The 16,275-nt window shown below is 40.8% G+C and overlaps 1 protein-coding gene across 14 annotated transcripts in view; it reads left to right on the top strand.

Moving 5' to 3' along the window:
* LOC134056819 (transducin-like enhancer protein 4) overlaps positions 1-16,275 on the top strand; it is a 97,161-nt gene that overhangs the window by 55,067 nt on the left and 25,819 nt on the right. For 5 of the 14 annotated variants that reach the window (XM_062513702.1, XM_062513708.1, XM_062513710.1 and 2 more), the window contains exon 8: positions 2,662-2,671. The exons of the other annotated variants lie outside the window; for them this stretch is intronic. In XM_062513702.1, coding sequence (XP_062369686.1) covers positions 2,662-2,671 — 10 coding nt within the window. The remainder of the gene's footprint in view (positions 1-2,661; positions 2,672-16,275) is intronic. 14 annotated transcript variants of the gene reach the window in all.

The raw sequence follows: 16,275 nt of genomic DNA, 5'->3' as shown, positions 1-16,275 counted from the left end.
CCTGAATCTGGTGTAAGGTGGTGTTCATGAATAGATGCAATAACATACCTTGCAACTTGTATAATTTTGAGCATTCAGTAATAGACATAAGTATGATTCAGTGACATGTGATGTTTTTCCATACTGATAGCCACCAGAGTCTTTCAGGGACTCCTGGAGTTTTAGTGCTGCAGATGGAGAGATATGTTCATCTGCACATTCGCCCTGTCTTCTTCCTTGATGGGTCTCCTAGTTTGCATGGTTTTCAGAAACACAAGATCAAGCCTTATTAGCTGCTTCTAAGTGTGGAAACAAAAGATACACTTCTCTTAGAAATGGCAAGACCTATACCGACCTTATTGAGCCCTTAGAAACAGTCAAGTTTGTCAGGTTTCTAGTCCTGGATTTTTTTTTTAGGAAGCTATAGTATATTCTTGGGGTTGGGCAAATGGTGGAAATGTTCATAGCATTAGTGTACATTAGACAAGATTAGCAAGATCTTGTCAGGCAGATATTACTAGTGTGCCCTTGTTGGTGTTGGGAGAAGCATGGTTCTGGGCACATGCTTTGCCCCCACCAGTGACCTGTCCATCAAGGGCTGACACCAGGGCTGACACCCTGGTTCTTTGGCACTGCAGGTGGGAATGTGTCCCACGGCCTATGCCAGCACTCCCATTCTACCACTGGCACTCCTGACATGTCCCAGCCAAGCACAACTGGGCAGATAGTTGTCAGGTTTGCTGTTACACACGTGGCTCTGCATAACAACCAGGAGCTGACAGGAACTGTCAGTTGTCACCATGAGCAGCAAAGGCACTGAAGCTGTCTATCTGCTGACATTAGACAACAGCGTGTTGGATTTCACTTCAGCCTTTTTGTCGTGAGGGTTGGAACTGCTATTACTGCTTTATGTGTCCAGGTGGGAGCACACATTAGTGACGATTTCCCTAGAACACCCACTCTTCACTGTGAGCAGATAAGTTTAGTCCATTTTCCTTTTTCCTGCACTCAAAGTAACAAATACAAGTGGAGCAGATATCTAACTGTGAGAGCACTAACCCATGTGGTTTCTTGAGTGAGGCTGCTTACCTATGCAGTTGGAACCATGATTTCATTCAAGAAAGTGACTGAGGAGAACTGCTTATATACACCATTCACTGTTTCTAAACAATATATGCTAGTCATGTTTCTGTAACATTTGTGAGGTGTTGGGGTGTTTATGCTGGCATGGATGTTAGGGGGAGCATTTGTACTGAAAAGCCGGGTTTTGTCTGGGATTGATTCAAAAGTGCTATACAGCTTCCAGAAGGAAAGAAGGGCATATACTTTGTGCAGTTTACTTTGAAATGGTAAGTAGATGTTTGTCTTGCACGGTGCTCAGGTTGTGAATTGGCTTGTGTGTCAGCATTATGGGGCTTACTGCCAGCCTTGCAAGGTGAAATAGTTTGCTAATTTCCTTAAATGTTTTCAGTGATGCCCAGAGTAGCAGTTAGTCGCTTGTTCAATCGATCCCTCCTCCCTTAAGTGGTTCCTGGTTAAGAGAGGCTTTTTATGATTGTCTGCTCTGTGACTTGAGACAGTTTTTGTCAGCCAGAACCAGCTGGAGTCTGTGTGCTTGTATGAAATAATTTATTCATGCAGGATAATGCTTCTTAACATTTAACAGGTAATGAATGTGACATAAATTTTCTTCTTCCTTTTAATTTTTCCCTTTCCTCTTCCAATGTGCAAACAGGCAGGCTCTGGTACACTAAATAGTAAGTAATTTTTGGCCATCTGTCAAAAGAAAATTTCAATACAAATTTAAATTAATGATGCCTGAAATTTTTTATAGCTCCTCTAAAAGCCTCTAATGTGCAGAAAATTCTGAATCTGCTAGTAGTAATTAGTGTAGCATGTAATGAGGATATGGGCAATGTTATACAGCCCCAGTGTAACGTTTTGATATGGTAGCAAAATTTTGATTTATATAAGGTTGTACCTGGGTTTAATTGTGAGATACACTTTAAAGTGTTTTCTTGCTGATATAGATTATTAAGCAGGGCGGATTTTAAAATAGCTCATGAAGTGTAAATTTACGCTTTAGTGTGCAATTCAGGTAACAAAGGTAGAGTACCCATTTCTACAAAGAAAGGAATTTGGCTGAAATGACCCATTTCTTGCCACTGCTTACAGTGCTTTGGATTTGCTAGGCAGTTTTCTTACTGAAACTTGCTTCTCTAGCTGTGCAGGTCCCGACTCTCCTGTTAGTTCAGGCCGGGGAAAAGGCAGTTTGCCTCACTACCAAATGTGACATGTTAAGCCTGATCCTCCCCAGCACCTCCCTGGAGTGAGTACTTCACTACTGAAACTGAGTAGTCACCTTCAGATAACATGAGATTGTCCAGAAGATTTTCCTAAATAATAGATCAGCATTGACACAGCAAGGTCTGTGGAGAAGGGCAGCTTTGGAAGCTCTTTGATTTCTTCTTGGATCCAGTTCTCCAAATTCTTTGCAAAGTTTGAAGTGTGGGAAAATTCTAAAGGCAGTAAACTGGGTCATGGGAGTGCTCTTTGTGCAGTGGCAAGGCTGTGGAGCCGGCAAAAGGAAAGGAAGGCTGGCATGCGCCAGGGCTGTGCTCAAAGTGCAGCCCTGACTTAAGGGCTCTGAGGGAATATAATGTATTTAGACAGAAAGATAAGCAGCTCTGCAGTTAACTGAACAGCTTTTCACAGAGGACTTGATGTGTCTTCTTTTCGAAGATGTTAAACTTCCTTTTTTTTAAAGAGGGGAAAAAAGAAAAGTATTATTTTAAGTGGATTCTTCTGTGCTAATTGTGCTTGTGTATTTCCATGTTCTGTGGGAACTCTTGGTGCTGGAGGCATGTCCTTCTTTCCAGTCCTGATATCATTTGGACAAATGTTATCTGGGACAAATGTGGCAAAAAGTTTCTCTGGTGCCTAACAAAGTTCCTTTTCCAATACATTCCCTTTGGAGAAGCTATGGAAACATACTGTGTGAAAAAACTCCACCTGACAGAAAGTTGTGTAGTGCTAGGACTCTCTTCCTGTAACTCTCAGTGCAGCTAATGGATGGGTTGTGGACCTGCCAGAGGTAGCCTGATGTTGTGGAGCAGATTATTCAAGAGCCTGAGAGTTTTCTGAAACGTGAATTCACACATAGGATCCAAAATGTGCAACTTTTTACGACTTCTAAAGACCTCTTGTTCTTTATATGCCCATTTTGCATTGCCTTTCTTTTGGGGTTGGTTGGTTTGTTGCTTTGGGTTGTTTTTTGTTTTTTGGGGTTTTTTTTATCTGATTTTTAAATTATTTGGGACAGGACTTGCTAAGGTGATGAAACCTTTCTACATTTTTATCTGTTTCAGTGGCAACAAGTGCCAGTAATTGAAAATTGCAGTCTTGTGACAGGAATAAAACAGCTAGTTTGAGATTCCTCTAGGGGGAAGAAAAGAATTTTAGAAGAAGAGATCTGAAATAATGCATCAAATACAGCTTTTGGGTGGATTTCTGGCCAACATGCTGGTGAACTGGGAAAAGTCTGTCAGGGCAAATTGAGGTGAATTTAGAAATAAAATCACTTTTGCCTTAATCTTTGTGAAAGCTAATAACTACACATGTGGGCAATACAGGAAAAGTGGATGGATGCGATTCCCACATTCCATTTACATTTGTGGTAACAGACACTCCAGTGCTTCTCAAGCTGTTAGCCACTGTTAAGTGTTTAGACCACTTTTCATGTAGTTGCAAGTAAGAGTAGGCTGCTTACTCCTGAATCGAGTGAGTAACTGGGTGCTTGGAGTTGTATGAATGCACTTCCGTAAAGTACAAGGTACTTTAAAATAAAAATGCCCCAACATAGAAGACTTCTGGATATTATCAGATGTAATGTGTAGATTTTGTAAAACATAATTATGTTGCTGACTTTGTTCTGCTGATAGAGAGGAGAACCCCATAAGCTGCTGTCATGTATTCTGTGGACTTTGTCCTAATTGTCAGGTTTCTTCTAAATGGGACTTCCTGTAGAGGCATGAGTGTCCTGCAAAATGTCTCTGCATTCAGTGTGCATTAAACAAGCCAAAAGAATGTGGGTGCCTGTTACAAACTGAAAGAAATTTTCAGGGTTTATTTCCTGATCATTTTGTTATTTGGCCAGTTAATTGCCATTCAGCTAAAAAGCACTTCACAGACTTGTTAAAATCCAGACCTTTCAGACTCATGTCGTGCATTCTGTTTGTACCTGTTGCCATTCAAGAATAAAGCAGTGCATGAATTTTGCTTTCTGTTATGACAAAGTGGTAGTTTTAAAAAGAACAGATTTGAACCACTGCTTTGCAAGAGTTGTGGTTTTGATGTTTGTGGGTGTTTTGGTGGTAGCATTACCAAAAAATAATTATTGTCTCCTGTTGGCTTCTGATACAGTAATTTTTTCAGTATTAATTGATATCTGCCTCTGGGTGTGTAAGCTGTGCTGAATGTAACAGGTGCCCTAATTCCAGAAAATGTGTTGTAATTGTTTGTTTGTAGAACAGATGAATAAATATCTGTGGGGTATAGCTGGTCCTCAGGTGGTGAACGTGAGTGGATTAATGATGTGATTGGGTGAGACATGCTTGTTTGTTGCAGTCTCGTCCAGTAACTGTCTGCTGAAGCAGAACAAATATTAATTAGCAAGGTCCTGTTTGTTGTCTCAGTCTATCTTAATGGAGCTATTTTTTTGGCACTGCTTTTATTTTTTCGTAATAACCTTTTCATGGCTAAACTTGTAGTATGTCATTCAAGCCCTGTGGTTTTTGAAAGGCTTCTGGAACATGGTACAAAACCTCAGGTCTGTATCTCCCTGCTGTGTTTTTTTTAATTCTCTTCTCCCCCCCATCCTGAGTCTTAAATTTCTTTCATTCATGTGATATCACATCTTTAGTCTTTTTTAGGCAATCATCTGGGTAATTTAGTGTAGAGTACACATGTTCATATGAAAGTAACAGCATATGCTCTGGTATCAAAGACTTAGCTGCTTCTGCCAGTTTAGATGCCTTCACCTCTTTTACCCAATAGCTTTGTACCCACTTTTGTCTATTAATGGAACACTGTCCTCTTATCTTACATCTTTTTGCATGTTACCACAGGTTGATTCTTACTCAGTGGTGTGCCCACATTTGGTCAAATTCCCATAGTCCATCCCACTGTCATACTTTTGTATTGCCACTTGGTGACTTAGAGTAACTCAAATATTCTCTCTCCAGATGCTCGCTTCACCCAGAAGGCAAATACATACATGGGCTGTAATTTCTAACCTGAGCAGTCATGTCTAATTATTTCCATGGCAACAGACTGTGATGTTGATAACACAGGATTATGATTTCACATCATAGAGTAGGAAGAGGAAGTTTGCTGGAATGAGGAGGTGGGTGGAAAGGTCTCCAGTACGAAGACTTTGACAATATAATAGCTGGGGGTAAAGAAGTGAAGGGAGGAAATTAATTTGTTTATTCTGTCTCTTCAAGTTCTCCTCATGGTAAGCATGCAATTAAAATCATAATTTAGATGTTGGAATTCATGTCTTACCCTAGTTTACTCATGGTGGATGAGCTGGAATGAAGAATGCATTTGCAGGTCAAGTGACATAGATGTTTTTCAATGTAATGGGAGAAAATAAACAACATTTGTCAAAAGCGTGACCCAGACTAGGTTTTTGACTTACAGATTTCTGTTGGCACTGTGGTGGTTTTTTTTGTTTGGTTTTCTTTGGGGTTTTTTTTGTGTTTTTTGTTTGTTTGTTTGTTTGTTTGTTTGTTTTTGGTTTGGGTTTTTTTTGTTTGTTTGGGGTTTTTTTGTTTGTTTGGGTTTTTTGTTTATTTTTTTTCTTTAAAACCCTTAGGTCCGTCCAAAGAAACTTGAAACATCCCTTATTTTTACATTAATCAATTAATTCCTTGGGCATACAAATTATCTGCAAAAGGGAAGGAATGCACCTTCTGGATTCAGTGACATGTATGACATACACTGGAAGTTTCTGTCATATGGGTGAAGTCCCTGAATGCTAATAGTATATTTGTATTTTTATTGCTCTTCTTGTCTCTTTTCTAGCACTGGGAAAGGAGCACATTCCTAGTCCAAGATGATTAGGTTGATTTTAGAACAATTTTAGAGAAATGGTAGTCTGACTGATATGCAAGTTGTTATGCAAGATTGTTGAGTGCAACATTGAATTACATGAATTACAAAAACATGAAATTAAAAACTTTTAGCTGTGCTTTGAGGGAAGAGGCAATTAGACTAACCAGCAGGAATTGGCCATTGAGGGAAGTTTGCAGAAAAGTTGTGCTGTTTCCTGCCTCTTTTTGGTACGGCTCTAATTGAGTTGCATAATTAATTAAATATCTAAAGCTTGATTAGCCTATTCTGCATAGCAGTTTGAAAAGTTTTGTCTTTTCTTAAGCAACATTTGGCCGTTTGAAGAACAAAAAATTGGAAATGCTAGTGTTTTTCATCCAACTAAGGGAAGAAAATAAAAATGTCTCCATAGCAACAAAGCTTCTTTCTACATGGTTTCTTAAAATATGCCTGAACCAGAAGCAGATGCCTGATTTGAGAATCTCGCCTTCTTCTATGTAAACAAATAACTTATAGGCAGGTGTTGGAAATAATATGGAAATCCTATTAAAGAGCCCTGGGTTCCTGTCAGTCAGGGAGCCCATGCCACAAAGGAATTGGTTGTCTGAATAAAGGAGGCAGAGTAAATTCTCGTTAGGCTTTAGCTTTTCCCAGGAAATTATTGTCTCCACATGCTCTTTCTCCTGCAAGTCTGAATGCAAGTGGTTTCTTCTGCTGATCCCTTCTGCCACCCTTGCTTTCTCCCTCTCTTCCCCTGCTGGATTAGTGCTTGATGTCAGTGGCAGCTGCTGCTGCTCAGGGTGTTGTGTCATTTGTGATTTTAACCCCTGTTCCCTCCTGCCCTCCCGTCTGCAGCCCTTCCTTGGCTGGTGAGAGGACAGCTAGGGGAGAAGCCTGATGCTAGCCTGGAGTGAGGAGAAGAAGGAAAGTTCTCTATGAGAATTTATAAATTTTGGTAAAGGTTTTGGCATGGGTGATTTGCTGGTGTCATGTATTTGGGTTCCAAATAAAAGTGTGGTTTTTCACATCATGTGTCTAGAAACTTGGTGGAACGCTCTTGATTCTTTTTAATCTTCTTACTGAGAAGACATGCTCGCCATCATTAGCCTGTTAGTCTAGTGTGACACTTTCATTGCATTTGCACTTTCTGATGTCAGTTTTGTCCCCAGACATGGTTGTACTGAGGTCTGCCCTACAACAGCTTACCTGCCATCTTACCTGCAGGCTGTGGGTGTAAACTTCAGTGCAGGGCAGGTGGGAGCAGGTACTGAGGACGTGCTTTCCAGGGTCTCTAGGCTGGAAACAGAGGCCATGTGTTTGTCTCCTCACATCCTGTCTCCACATTCCTTGTCACGCCAGACATAGTGGTGCTCTTAATGACTCTCAGAGGGTTAAATGTAGATAAACACAAAAAGAGGCTTCTGAAAAGCCTGAAGATTATCATGCAGCATTTCTCGGACTATAGCCCCGGAGACGCACTTCATAAAGCCAATAAAGCGCGCGCTGGTGGTCTCCTGTTGCCCTGGCAACAGACCACAGGGCACCCTGTGTATGAAATGCATGAACATCTGTGAATTAATCTTTTTTAAGTTTGTTCTTTCCTTGGCACCAGTGGAGCTGTGCTGGATGGTTGCAACAGGGCCAGAGCTGGAGGATACCCCAGGGATGCCCCAAGCTTCTGGCGGAGGGGGTGAAGCCAACTCCTTCCACAGCAGTGCTTCCCACAGTGAAGGGATTGAAGGAATTCAGCTTGATGTCACTTTTGTTGGGATGCTGTTAACTTGCTTTTGGGTGCCTGGGGGGAAGAAATTTTTAAAGTATTTTCTTTTCCTTAGCTGACATTTAGTTTGGTTTGTTGGTCTTACATGAAAAAACAATCTAAGAGGAAAATTGAAATAAGCTCTTGTGTCCACACAGCATTTTTACTGGACTTGCCACTCACCTGCTTCACTCTCACAAGACTGTAGAACAAATAGAAGTTGAGGGGTAGAGAGTCTCACATAAGTTGTAAAATGGAGACATGTAGCAAAAGTCAGCAGTGTGACAGCTGACCCAGCAAGAGGCCCAGCCACAACCTTGCTTAAGAGATGCAAATCCTGGGGATGGTGTTTTCTGTTGCCTTCTGAAGGAATTCTGGGCAGCAGTTGCTCAGGGGTTGCTGACTTCCTCTCAGTTCCCTGGAAGGCACTGGGCATTCTCTTCCCTTGCTTTCTGCCATCCTCACCCCTGCTGTGGTGCACTAGGGTGAAGGTTTCATGTCTGGTTCCAGAAGCTGTGCTGGCTGCTGGTGCTGACTGCCCCACCTCTACCCCAAGTCTCAGGAAGAAATGCAGGGAGAACACTGTGAATGTTGTATCATCAGCAATTGCTGGATGCAATCAGTGTTTTAATGAAGTATTGGAAGTGAAATGCCACTTTAATCTGCTAATTGCATTAAAAGGACAGCAGATTATTCTGTATCACTTCTTTTTGATCTGCAAACTTATCAAAGTACCGAGGAGCTTTTAAGTGAGATACAGCAGTCAGTCCAGTGCTACTTGTTTGCATACGTATGTTAATAGGCACAGCTGCATCTCTTTTTTTCTGCCACTCAAGAGGCAATGAATGCAGCTGTGGGAGTGTTCTTAATGCATACTTATGAGTAAGTGGGGTGGGAGAAGGGAAAGATTCAACATGGGCTGTTCTTTTTTCCATTAGCTGGGTGAGCCATCTATCATAGATGCCCCATACAGAGAAGCTGGCAAATTTCAAGCCACTGTATTGTTTGAAAGAGGGCATACAGTATTTTCTTTGCTATATTAATCCTGACAAATCAAAGTAAACAATAACACTGTTTTTGCTGGCTGGGTCCTGCTTTGTCTGACTGGCATGTTCTGCGGAGGTGCAGTACAGAAATATGGAAAAAAGGCCAGGAGAGGTGTTTCCAATTACAGCAAACCCCAGAAAGGTTTTCTGCAGTTGTGTGTGGTTTGTGTTTGGTACAGACTACGGACAACATAAAACTCTTCAGCTACAGCAGTGTATTCCTGAGTCCTTTGCTCTTTTTATTATATTAACAAAGTGGACAGACTGTATAGAAATCGCTGGTTGTATTGAGTTGAAAAGCCAGTGCTGACCTAAATAACACAGGGCTTTGCCTTGTGATCTTCTGTGACCAGGCATTAGAAAATCATTGTATCTGGCTTGTAGTTTGTGTACTTATATATTTGTTGAAGCCATATCTGTCGATGCTATACTTCTGCCTCAACTCTCCATTTCTTTTAAAAATATCAGACTGCAATTAATTTTATTCCTGGAAGAAATTAATGTTTTACTTTTCTTCCCTGCTTTGAGAAAAGTTTTGTGCCATGACTTCCAACTACTATGTTGTAATAAGCCTTGCTATCCCATGCTGCAGTTTATGAGAAGAATTCAGTGTCTCCATAATTTAAAAATAATCTCTTTGAAATCAATTACAGTGAGCTTTATGGGGTTTGAGAAACCTTTTTTTGCCATTCCCTTGCAGTACAGTATTTTTCTGAGTGCCATGTCAGCATGCATAATTGGCATGAGAGTAGCAAAGGCACCCTACCTTAAGCATAAAGGCATCTTGTCCAGGGTCAGTTTGTTGCCCTTAGAAAAAGCAGTGTGTGCTCACCATCTAGGTAGCCTAAAAGCTTTATATCACACTGCAGGTGTTTGAAAGCAGTAAAGTTCTTTACCAGACCTGTAGGATTTTGGTGTGTTTTATGAAGGTTTTCTAGGTAACAGTGTTACTTACCTTCAGCTGTGGCAAAGGTTGGGGGTACCATTTTCCAACACTTCTTCCTGTTTGCTGGATGAGGAAGATGAGACACTATCCAAAATTCTCAAATTACCTCTCTTCCCTATTCTTTCGGGGCATCTAGCATCAGACCTTTTCTAGTGTATTTAGCATCAGAGGTTTTTCCCATTTAATCTGCGCAAGTTGCAACTCTTGATACCAGGTGCTTCCTGTTGTACACTACCTCTCTTCTATGTCTTTGCTCTCCGTGGACCTTAAGCAATTTTACAAATCCTGCAAATGACTGTAACAGTCCTGCTAATACTAATAAACAAACTTGCTGTTGCAAATAGCAATAACCTGATTTTTAATAGTAAATCTAACAGAAGTTTCCCACCAAGTAATGTAGGGCTGTATTGGGTACTAACAGCTATGGTGATCATAGCGTGATGGAGCTGCTGCTATTTAGTAGACAAATGTTTCATGATTGTTTTGGACAGAAAGAGGAAGAAAACTTTCATTTGATAGAAGTCTCTCATGTTGACAACACACAACACCAGACTGCTACAGTGCAATCACTGCAAAGCCGCATGTTTTGCAAACAAAATATGTTGAAGATTCTAATTATAAAAACAAGAATATGTTCTTTGATTTAACACACAGAGAGAATTTCTCTTACTCCTTTTCTAAGTCTTAAAACTGCCAGGAATCCTCTTTGGAATACTAGTTACTCAGCGTGTGCAACTGTTACTGTAGATGTCAAAAATAAAATATTCATAAGTGTATTTGATATTGTATTCTGGCTCAAGATACATACCCGTCCAACACTGCACTGTGATGTATATGTAAACTGGTCCTAGGAAAAACATTTGCTCATATCCAGGGTTGTTCTTGCCAGTAATGAGATTAAATTAAAACAAGCACCATTTGTTACCTAATTTGTCCATTTTCTTAAAGTTTGCTAAAAGTTTAAAAATAATATGTTAATGTGATGGAACAATTGTGACAAAAGCCAGCAAAATCAGGGAAGCAGACATCTGGAGGTTTCCCATACTAAAATGGCAATTCAAGTAAAATATGTAATGCTTAGCATTGGGTTCTATGCAGTAAGACTGTTTTGTCCTGCTCTTTGAAACTGTAAACATGAACCTATGTGAAACCTCTGGGGGAAGGTGAATGAGCATTTGGCTTGTGTCAAATGAACATGGGGGGCAGTGGAGGAAAAGAAGTACGTGGGAAAAAATGCATGTTTCCTCTCTGCATCCACCTGTCTAACTACTGTGCTTATTTTTACCTACACTTTACATATTCTCTGGAGAGAACTTTCACAATTTGCATGAAAAAAAGGAAGAAAATTGTATGCAGCCTTAATTATTCTGTGTAGAGATCAAGCAGCTAGTAAATCTCTGCATGCCTAACACTTACATATTAAAAGCTGTCTGCTCTTTATACCAGAAGCAAGGTGTGAGAAGGCGTCGATACTCTAAACATTAATCCTATTCAAGATCACAGGTTAACATTGCCCTCTCTTGCATCAGAATGTACCTTATGTTCCCTTTTCTCCTGTAGGACATCTGGTGGTTCCTTGGAAATATTTGAGCCATCGTTTAGCTATTTGAAGGGAAAGCCTTGAATAATTCACACAACAAATTATTAGGCAAGGACTTGTCTATCTAACTGAATTATTCTGTGTGTTTGCTGAAGCAGTTAAGCAGCAGAACAGCATTTTCTTCTCTGGAGGCTTTACAGTGGTAGTATTGACCCACCTAGTTATTGGGTTTCAGCCTTTTGTTGACACTGTTGTAAATGAAAGCAGCCTGGACAGGCACTGAGCAGCTGGGCTGGATAATTGTGAAGGATTCATGCTTGTTGCTGTTACCCTCAGTGTTTGTAGTGGGTTGTTTGCTTTGACTTTTGTTGAACTGTTGACAAAAGCATTAGATACAAATGGGAACAAATAAAGTGGTGAGATGCCAGGAGGGCTTGGCAGAAATGGTGGTTTTCATTCCAGCTTAAATGGGGAATGTCGGCACTTGTCTGGGTGGGTAAAGGAAGGTGTATTCAGTATTTATGTGCTTTCCCCTCCCTTTTCCCTTTCTTTCCTTACTGCTAAATATGTTTTGGCAAACAGGTGAATGAAAACAGAGCAGAGGCAATTTCACCATTGCCTTAACTCCTTGGCACTCTGTTTTTGAAGCTCTCTCTGACTGTGAATGTCTTGCTGGGCAAATCCAGTTCCTGAAATGAAAGGATTAAGTATAAGGGAAGGGAAGGGAAAAAAAGAGAGAGAAGGATGGGGGTGTAGAAGAACTAGAGATGAGAAAAGAGAGGCTTAAATAGAACAGTATACACTAAGCAGTATAGCCAGCAAAATTGAAGTCATTTACTGGAACGCTTTTAATTTGGTTTAAACAAAATACTCTTTTGTATATTCAAATGGGGAGTAGCTCAGCTGTTGTGAAGCCAGAAAATCAATGGTATTTTTAGTGAAATAGCAAACACATGTCAACAACATAACTGTGGATGATAATGTTGGCATTTTATTCATGAGGAATTATCAATGCAGGTTACTGGACAGCATAGTGTGACTGGAATGATTGAGCACGGGGGGAAGCAGCTGTCCTTCTGTAAGACAATTTCATTTTACATTTAGTCCTTCAGGAAGAGAAGAAGGAGACAGAAAGGAAGCATTTAAAAAAATGCGTCTGAGATACCTAATCTTGTGGTTTTTGGGTCCCAGAGACTAAACTTTTTACCTCTGACTTATAGTTTTCTTCCTGTCTATCCTTCTGTTCAAGTCTTTCTTGAGGAATGGCAGAGAATAGCATCCCATTAGGATATCTTTGCTGGAAAAGTAGTTTCGGCTCTGGGGGAGCTGCAAGTTTACTCTAGCCATCTCCAGAACTTGAGTTTTGTGCCTGAGTACTGTGTGCTTGGGACACTTAATGCATCTAATATGTTGTCAAATACAGTTTTTCTGGATGGCTGTGGAGGAGGTTAGTGTATCATCTGGAAGGTCTTGCCACTCAGCAGGAGAGATGCTTTGTGTTTGTTATTCTGACTGTAGTTGTCTTGTAGCAATCAACTTCAGGGTGTTGTGCAGATCAGCTGGAAAGTGGCAAATAAAGCTTGCAGCTGCAGTGAATGAAGAAGGCACTGTTCAGTGTTGCTGTCTGAAGGCATACAGAGGTATTCCTCACCTCTGCTGTAACACGTGCACCTGATGGTATCTGAGGTAGCCATAGGGTTTTAGGGTACCAGAGTTATGATATGCAGGTATTTTTTCTCACCTGTCTTCATGGATCTTCAAGCTGTCCTAAGATCAAACAACACAGTACCCAGATAATCATGGTATTTATGGACCCGTTTTGAGTAATCATCTGTGAGTGTTTTCATTATTCCCCTTTGTTATGGTTCCCATATTGTTCCTGCTCTCATTGCGATAAGAAAGGAAGCAAAGAAGGGTTCAGGAAGAAATTGCCTTTTACTGCTGTCACTGCTAAAGTTTCTTGTAACATGCAGGATGTTTGTTGTGTGAAACCATAGCCCTGTTGACATCAGCAAGAAGTGTTTTGCCCAGATGTTAAATACTGTGAGATCAGACCTGAATTTGTTATTATTCATACAAATATCAAAACAAAGGGTAGAAATACCAAGCTATTTCTAGCAAACATACTAGGAGCAGTGTTACTATGCATATCAGTTTGTGCACAATGAATTCCCAGTTCTTTTCTTTTTGGGAAATATTCATAACAATTCTAAAGGGATCTACAGGTATTATGATAGCAAATTTCAACCTTGATTGAAGGTAAAGTGTGTACTTTTTGAAATGCAGGGACTTAAAACCCAATTAAAACAAATACATTCCATAATCATGTTTGAACAGCATTTGGATCACCTAAAATATGTAAGATTTCAAAAAAACCAACTTGTGAATGTTCTGTGGCATTGCCTTACTTTTTAGATAGGCATGAATAGTTTTGTGTTTTCATGTGAAATGTACTTTCCCCTGTACTTAGTTACATTGAGTTAGCTCATTAGGGTAATCTGCTTTGCCTTCAGATCTGTAAGAAGGGCCCCAAATTTAGTTTGTGTCAGGCAGCTGAGACCAGGAAGCAGGAAAGTGCTTCTGGGATGAATTTGTATTGAAGTAACAGTAGTTTCGAGTGATGCAAGGAAGGAGAGAACTGATGTACTACGTAGGCTGAGATTGAACTGGATTTACTCAAGTCACAAAGTGATAATGCATTTTGGGGCAACACTTTTTTGCACTGTCTGGTGTCTGATAGTATGCAACTGGAGTTCTAAGATAGCCAGTTAGGAATAAGAGTGGATATGTGAAGGAACATTCAGTGACAGGAAACAGCAAAATAAGACTGACGTAACAGTAGAGCAGATAGATGAAGCCCTAAAATCAGTGTTGCACATCCTTCAGCCACAGAAGGTCTTTACTGGTGGCTTGCTTTGGACCAGCAGGCTGCACCTATTTTGCATATAATTTGTATTGGATTGTAATCAGATAAGCACAGACTGTGTTTGCTTTTCATACTTTTGTAGTGCTTTAAGTGCAAACACTGCATAGCAAAAAGCAATAAAAGACACTGTACCTGTTTTGTTATAGTAAAAGAAGTGATGATGGAAAGACTGGCTCTGCATTTCTGCAGAAATCAGGGAGGTTCATGTGACATCTGGCTGTCTTTGAGGTCTTACGCTTTCTGAAGTACAGGTTTGAGTTTATTAGGCAGCTGCAGGCTTGACTTTGTACACATCTTGAATACATAATGTTAATTTGAGAAAAAATAATTTCAAAGACAAACTTGCAGATAGCACATTTCCTGATTAATTCTGTTACCCATGGGTAATTCAAAAAACAACAGTGTTAACCACCAGTAGCATCTTCTTCCTGGAACTTTGTTCAGTGTATTTAGTTGCATCTCAGATTTAGTGGCTTTAGGTTCTCACAGTTTGGATCATGAGTTTTACATACAATCCGGAAATGTTTCCTCTTTTACATTTCTCATGTTTGCCTCATACAGATTTATGCAAACTATGAATTGGCTAAAGTTCTATGTTTGTATAGTTTATAGAGTTAGTACAGGTGCTCTGTTGCAGTAATTGGATTGCTCTAATCTTCTACTTGTGTTTTTACTGACACAAGGAATACTGATTATTCCTTCCTCATTTTTAAATTTCAGGCTAGCATATGTAATAGATCCATTTTGGCGATACCAGAGTACCTCCAAATCTTCAATCCATGAATCCTCACAACAGCCCTGTAAAGGAAAGAAACGCTCTCTAGACTTCTGAAATTATCCTGTTTTTATAGATAAAGAACTGAGGCATGAAGAGGCTTAATTGACTTCATGAGATCAGACCAAAAAGCAGACTACTAAACCTACATTTCCAAAATATAAACATTTTCCATCTTCCCCACTCTTAGACTTTAGCTGAAGCATCAGTGTTACTTTGTGATCCGTCTGTACCTAATTCTTCCTTTTGAAACTTTGCAGTGGGTTTTAGTCCCATTATTAGCAAGTACATGCATGCTTCTTGTTTGACCACTCAGTCCTTTTGAGCTACTTCCAGTTTCATTTGACTGCCTCTGCATGTTTTTGCAGAGGACAAGTTATGGTTGAATTTTCATCCTTCCTTCAGGCTCGATTTCATTGCTTCTGTGTTTGTGTGTCTCCTTCCACACCAGGTTGTTGGACACAGGACTGGAAGGGATACTGAGCAATTCTGCAGATGATACAAAACCGTGAGGAGCTGTTGACTCTTCGAGGGGAGGGAGGTTCTGCAGAGAGACCCTGACAAATCAGGGGTCTGGGCAATCACCAACCATATGAAGTTCAAGAGGGCAAAGTGCTGGATTCTGCATCAGGGATGAGGCAACCCTGGATGTGTGGACAGCCTGGAGAATGGGATGCTGGAGAGCAGATCCATGGAAAGGGTTCTGAGGGTTCTGGTCAGTGGCAGGTTGAACCTGAGTCATTGTGCCCTGGCAGCCAGGAGGGACAACCCTGTCCTGGGGACATCAGGGACAGCATCACAGCTGGACAAGGGAGGGGATTGTCCTGCTCTGCTGTGAGCTGGGGCAGCCTCACCTCCAGTGCTGGGGGCTGGTCTGGGTATCACCATATAAGACATTAAACTTCTAAGAGAGCATTTAAAAGACGCCAGTGAGGATGGTGAAGGGCCTTTGAGGGGAAGCTGTGTGAGGATGAGGTGACTTGGTCTGTTCAGCCTGGAGGAGACTGAGGACAGACCTCACTGCAGTTACAACTTCCCTGTGAGGGGAAGAGGAGGGGCAGGCACTGATCTCTGCTCTGTGGTGACCAGTGACAGGACCTGAGGGAATGGCCTGAAGTTGTGACTTTTGGCTGTTGGAAAGAGGTTCTTCTGCCAGTGGGTTTGGCACCAGAACAGTTTGCTAGGAAAGT

The sequence above is a fragment of the Cinclus cinclus genome, chromosome Z (assembly GCF_963662255.1).
Source record: "Cinclus cinclus chromosome Z, bCinCin1.1, whole genome shotgun sequence".
NCBI classification, from domain to species: domain Eukaryota; kingdom Metazoa; phylum Chordata; class Aves; order Passeriformes; family Cinclidae; genus Cinclus; species Cinclus cinclus.
The sequence above is the reverse complement of the archived record's forward strand: the minus strand, read 5'-3'. Positions and strand labels throughout refer to the sequence as shown.